At 35.9% G+C, this 6,000-nt stretch overlaps 1 protein-coding gene across 1 annotated transcript in view; it reads left to right on the top strand.

The window, feature by feature from the left end:
• The first annotated feature begins 3,593 nt into the window (after nucleotides 1-3,593).
• The window catches only part of gfra4a (GDNF family receptor alpha 4a), a 125,619-nt gene continuing 123,212 nt past the window's right edge, over nucleotides 3,594-6,000 (top strand). The window contains exon 1 of the mRNA XM_087780505.1: nucleotides 3,594-4,277. Coding sequence (XP_087636631.1) covers nucleotides 4,241-4,277 — 37 coding nt within the window. The 5' untranslated portion in view covers nucleotides 3,594-4,240. The remainder of the gene's footprint in view (nucleotides 4,278-6,000) is intronic.

Below are 6,000 nucleotides of genomic sequence, written 5' to 3'. Positions count from 1 at the left end.
AACAAGAAAAAGAAAAAAATAGTTTACCCTTTGAAATTTAAAATATTTTATAAAAAGTGTATTGTGGAAAAACTTGAAGTGTTAAAATGGAGCTAAATATAAATAAATATATGTATATATAAGGTCATGTAAAATTAACTCCTTGGCAGAGGTATATATTGTCTTTTTAACTATTTTATTTGTAACCGAACTAAAAGTAAAAACTTTCACTGTAAAAAAATATCAAATGGAAAACACATTTTTACCCTTTCAAATTAAGACGATTGTTATAAAATGTGTACAGAGAACATACATGAACGTTAAAAAAAGGCACAAATTTATGATAAATTCTTTGACATTTTTTATTTGTATTTCAAGAGTTACAAATCATTTCCCCTTCTATTAATTCCACAAAGATCCTAATTGGGACCTTTTCCTTATTATTATTGATTATTATAATTATTATTGATTGAGTTTCCAAGATAAAAAAAAAGTAATAAAAAATAGCACTTAGAGTAACATTACCTCTGCCAAGGAGGTGATTTATCTGATTTTTATCCGATTCTCTGTCAGTAGTTCCATCTGGATCCAGGAAGGTTTTGTCAATTTTACTATTCAAATAAATCAAGTTTAATGGGACTTATTCATTTTTCTACTATTTCATTTGTAACCAAACTAAAAATGTTAAAGGTTTTAAGTATTATAAGTTTTAAAAACACTTTCTTTATCGTTGTAGAAAAAATATTGAGGAATAAAATGGGAATAAAAATGAATGATGAGTTATAAGATTTTTTTCTTAATTTCCCTTCTATTTATTTCCACATAAATCCAAATTTGGACACATTTTCTATCATGATGTGACCTCGTATATTTTCTTTTTACCGTGATTCAATCATTTAACTTTTATTAACCAAACAAAGAGGCTGATGGATCATCTTTGAGGTCGTAATGCAAGTCAAGAATGATGGAAGTGTTTAATATGACGGGGAATAAACGATCGGAGATAAAAATCTATCGTAAAAAAAAAAGGTGTAAATATCGACGTGCGTCGATGTTTCTCTCAGTGACTGAGTCGAGCGTCTGGTAACGACTGAGACTTTATTGACGACGACGCTTTTGTTTATGGATGGAGACCTTGAACGCTTTCTTCTCTCTAAAGAATCTCACTGAGAAGAACGTGGAGGTGGAAACGACATCCTTTTTTTTTTTTTTTTATGATTTCTGCTGTTTTTCTTTGCCTCCAATTTCCTCCTGATGCACCGGAGCGAGCAGCTCTCAGCGGTTCCTTTTAGAACGGGCGTGTTTTTAATGAGCTCCTGATATGATTTTACACCGTTTCATTGCCGGGGCCAGCAGGAGCCGGATCGACCGGGCTTTCATGCGTGCGACCCCGGCTCGTGCGCACATGACGCTGCGATTTATCTGTTGCTAAAGCTGCTACAATCGATTTGACACATGTTCAAGATGGCTTCTTTGCGAGAGGAGCGTCGGCATTTTTTGACTCCCGTCACGTTGAATTAGCGATTCGTCTTGCTAATTAGCTTCATGCTAATTAAAAAAAACTTTGCTAATGCTAATTTTGCGAGTGAAAAATAGTTTCTTGGGACGGATGGTTCACCCATTTGATAATTATCTTAGATTATGTGAGAAATGATGAATTAAAAAAAAATATTTTGTAACAAAATAACAAAAATTTCCACAAAAATCCTTGATATTTTATTTTTCAGTAAAGATCCAAATTGGGTAATATTTCTTGTCATATATGACATTTTTTTAAATTAAGAAAATGTGAAAAATGTAATTAAAAAATAACATATTAAAAAATTAAGAAAGTTTTTTAAGGGAAAAAAAAAAGATGCGCCATAAAAATCTATGATGAATTCTTTAATTCTTTTTTTTTTAACATTTTTTTAATCAATAGTTACCGATCATTAAACCCGAGATTAATTCGGTGAACCCTGGTGTTGTCTCAGGGTCAAGGTTACCCAATGGCTTGAAGCAAATGTGTTTGTGGAATCCCTTGTGTTTTAAAAACAGGGGGCTAACAGGTCACCTCGACCCTGAGACAACACCAGCGTAAAGTTAGTAAAATAGTCTCTCAAAAGGTTTTAAATGATATTATCTGACATCAGTCAAACCTTTTCCGCAGCCAAGGTCTCAAGCAAGTTTCCACACAAATTGATGCTATTTTCAGTAGGTTAAGTCAAACCGTACCACCGCGTAACGGACAATTAAACGACCACCTCGACCCAAAAATATACTCCATGCCAATTAAACAAAGGGATTGAATGAGTGCATAAATAGGATTTCTCCCGTTTATTTACAAATATAAAATAAAATGTATATTTATTTATATTAGAATATGCAGTTTGAAGAAACGTGTGAAAATAAGGATGTATTTGAAAAACACAAAAATTGAACAAAATCATCGAATAATCATGATAAAAAAATCTGAATTATTTAAATAAAAAATACCATTGAAATAAAATAAACGGTTGAATAAACTTTATGCAAAGCAGCAAAAAAAATCAAAAAAATCTAGAAAAAACAAAAAGGCATTGAATGAAGAGCACATTTTAAAATAATATAATTTGGTAAAAAGAGGAAATAAATATCTGTGATAAATTATTTCAGATGGCCCCATGTGGCCCCTGGACTTTTTTGACCAATTTCAATAAAAAATAAAGGACATTTTAAGTTAAGTTTTGAATCTTAACTGTAGGTTGCTGGTTCGCTTCCAGGCCACACACACTTGTGACCTTTTAGTGTGGAGTTTGTATGTTCTCTCCGATTTTCGTGGGTTTACTCCGGGCACTCCGGTTTCCTCCCACAGTCCAAAAAACATACAGAGGTTGATTGAGAACTTGGGGAAAATGTCTATTGGCAGGAGTGTGTGTGTGAATGGTTTTCTGTCTTTATGTGCCCTGAGACCGACTTGTGTCCTGTCCAGGGTGTCCCCTGCCTCTCGCCCTATGATACTGGGATAGACTCCAGTCTCCTCACGATCCCCACAAGGGATAAAGCAGCAGAAAATAAATGTTATATTTAATGACATAAACTTTTAACATATACGTAAAAAAAAGTGCGCCCCGTAACGCGAGGCCAGGATGACGCAACCATTTCTCGTGTCACCCCGAATCCTCCCCCCTTTTGATCAAGATATTATCGGGGGCACCGCTGAGGAACCAAAGTACATCCAAGTCCACATAAACAAGTCTAACTTGGCTCCATCATGTGTTGTGATCTAATTAAAACAAGACCTGCAGGCTCAGGTCTGATCCATGTTTACACCAGCCTTCACACACAACACACCACACACACACACACATTTTTTTGGGGGGGATGAAAGTGTGTCTAAGATGGAAAAGAAAATCCCCGCAGAGAATCCACTTAAAAATTAATTTCCTTTCCTGAAGTTAATGGATTTTAAACCAGTTTGGGATTCGAACCCAAGCTAAAAAAAAAACAATGAAAACATAATGATGTTCTTTGATGGAAAAGTTGAGCGACGTTTTTTAACCTATATTTTTGTGATGGATCTAGTGTTGACAGAAGCAGCAAAGGGGGCACATAAGACTGCAGGGAGGGATTGGGGGGTAAAGACTCAGAATCAACCCTGCAAGTTTCTGGGAGGCGACTTTCCCAAAAAAAAAAAAGAAAAGTGAGAAAGCGCTCAACCCACCCATGCACCATTTTTTTCCCTTCCACGCAGCTTTTATTGTTTCCATTTTTATGGCAGAATGAAATAGGCTATCGATTCAACTTGCCCTATTTCAACTTGGGATAAGATTGGATTTTTTTTTTCTTCCTTCCTTCCTTCTTTCTCTTCCTCTCCACGCGCGGAGGAAGGAGAGGATCGCAGGAGACGCGTGCGTCCGTGTGCGCAAAGCGGCGCGCTCCCGAGATTCATCCGCAGCTCGCAGACGCAGGTGAAGGCGAGGAGGAGACGAGCACGCACGGATCTAAGATTTAAAGAAAAACAAAAACAGGATTGTTCTGTCCATCATTTTCTTTTCTAACGCATCCTCTCTCTGCTGATCATCCGGGATTTTTTTTTTGGTTGTTTTTTTTTTCTGCCTCCGCGACAAAAGTTTGACTGATAAAAAAAATGACGCTGCGCTCCTGGTTCCTCACGTAAGTCAGAGGAAAAGCTGCGGTTCGTCACCTTTTGTCGTTATTCTTTTTTTTTTTTTTTTTTGAAATCCACGGGAGCTTTTTTTTTTTCTATCGCCACGTATCAGCAGGATTGAATGACCGCTCCATGATGGACTTGCTCGGACTGTACTTGGCTCTGATCGGTGAGTTTTTGACGTGAAATATATTTCATTTATTTTTTTTAATTCTCCTGCAAAACATTCCCGCGGCTGCATCTGTGGATGAAGCGTGGTTTGACTCTTTTCTGTGGCGTTGATCATTTTTTTTTTAATCTTGTGACGTGAATGAAAATTGTTTGACCAAACACGAGTGCGCATGCGTGTGCGTCGCACCTGCCTCTGCAGGTGAGCTGCTGGACGAACATCTGTTTGTTCTTCTTTTTTGATTTTTTTAGAGTGAGATGTAGTTCGAGCTCGCCCTGTGTCTGTCAGTATTGCTGCAGGTCTTTGCAGCGATGCAGTGGCCAGTACCTGGTGTCAGTCAAGATGGGTCACATGGTACGAACTTGTTGGTGTTTTTTTTTTAAAAAAAGGTTGATGCTGAGTCTGATACAAGGAACATTGGTACAAACACCTTTGCATTTCGAAAAGCATTTTTAGACGTCAAGAAAAATCCTTTTTTTTTGTTCTTTTACTGGAAGCTAGCTAGCGAGCATAGTTATAGCTAGCAAGTATGCTATTTGGATTTTCTTAACTTTACAATTACAGAAAAAAGTATGAGTTTCAGGGTTATAAAAGCTCAGCAAACCTTAAATAAAATATCAAAAAGAGTCAATAAATTGAGAAATCTTTTGTGGAAATTTGCCTGCTTGAGACCTTGGCTCCTAGCTGTCGCTCTTAGCTCTAGCAAGTATAGTATTTCGATTTTGAAATTTGATTGACATTAGGTTACAATAAAAAATAAATCTTATCTAAGTATCAAAAGGAGTCGGGGTGATCCTCTACAATTTTGATGCAATTTGCCTGCTTGAGACCTTGGCTCCTAGCTTGTTCTCTTATCACTAGCGAATATACTTTTTCCATTTTTTAAATTTGCTCACACTTAGTCACACAGATCTTATCTAATTATTAAAACGGGTCAAGAAATCCGATACAATTTGGTGGACACTTGCTTGCTTGAGACCTTGGCTCCTGGCTAGCACTCTTATTGCTTACAAGTACTCTATGTTGATTTTGGAATTTTGATCCCCTTACTTAAAAAAACTTAACGAACCTTGTCTAATTATCAAAAAGTCATCATTTATAAAACCTGAAACCTTCCTGCTTGAGACCTTGGCTCCTAGATATTGCTCTTATTGCTACTAATGTTACTAGTTCAGTTTTGGAAATTTTTGGTAATTTTTCTGTTAAAAAAAAAAAGAAGATCTTATCTAAGGATCAAAAAATAGTAAATAAATCATGTAAAATTTAGTTGAAACTTGCCTGCTTGAGACCTTGGCTCCTAGCTAGTGCGCTCACCGCTAGCGGTTAAACTATTTAGAGTTTGAAATATTATTCACTTTACGTTAAACAAAAAAAAATCGAAACAGATCTAATCTAAATATCTAAAATAATAAATGAATCGGTCGGAAACTTGAGACCACTTGAGACCTTGGCTCCTAGCAAGAGCTCTAGCAAGTATACGATGTAGATTAAAATGTACATAATAGTAAAAGAAAAAGTGTAGTAAGAGTTGGTTGCGGATAAGTATTATCTCAACGTACTTTATATGTATCAAAAAGAGTCAATCATTTGTCAAAAAATTGTGGAAACTGCTTTAGACCTTGGCTCCTGCAATTTGAATAAACTAATGATCCACCCTCTATGAAGCAGTGAAATGAGGATTTTATTATCAGAATAATTTGAATTTAAAATATATAGTTGGAAT

Source organism: Callionymus lyra, chromosome 18 (assembly GCF_982586985.1).
Source record: "Callionymus lyra chromosome 18, fCalLyr1.hap1.1, whole genome shotgun sequence".
In the NCBI taxonomy this organism is placed as follows: Eukaryota; Metazoa; Chordata; class Actinopteri; order Syngnathiformes; family Callionymidae; genus Callionymus; species Callionymus lyra.
Note: the sequence above shows the minus strand (reverse complement) of the source record. Positions and strands in the feature narration are given on the sequence as shown.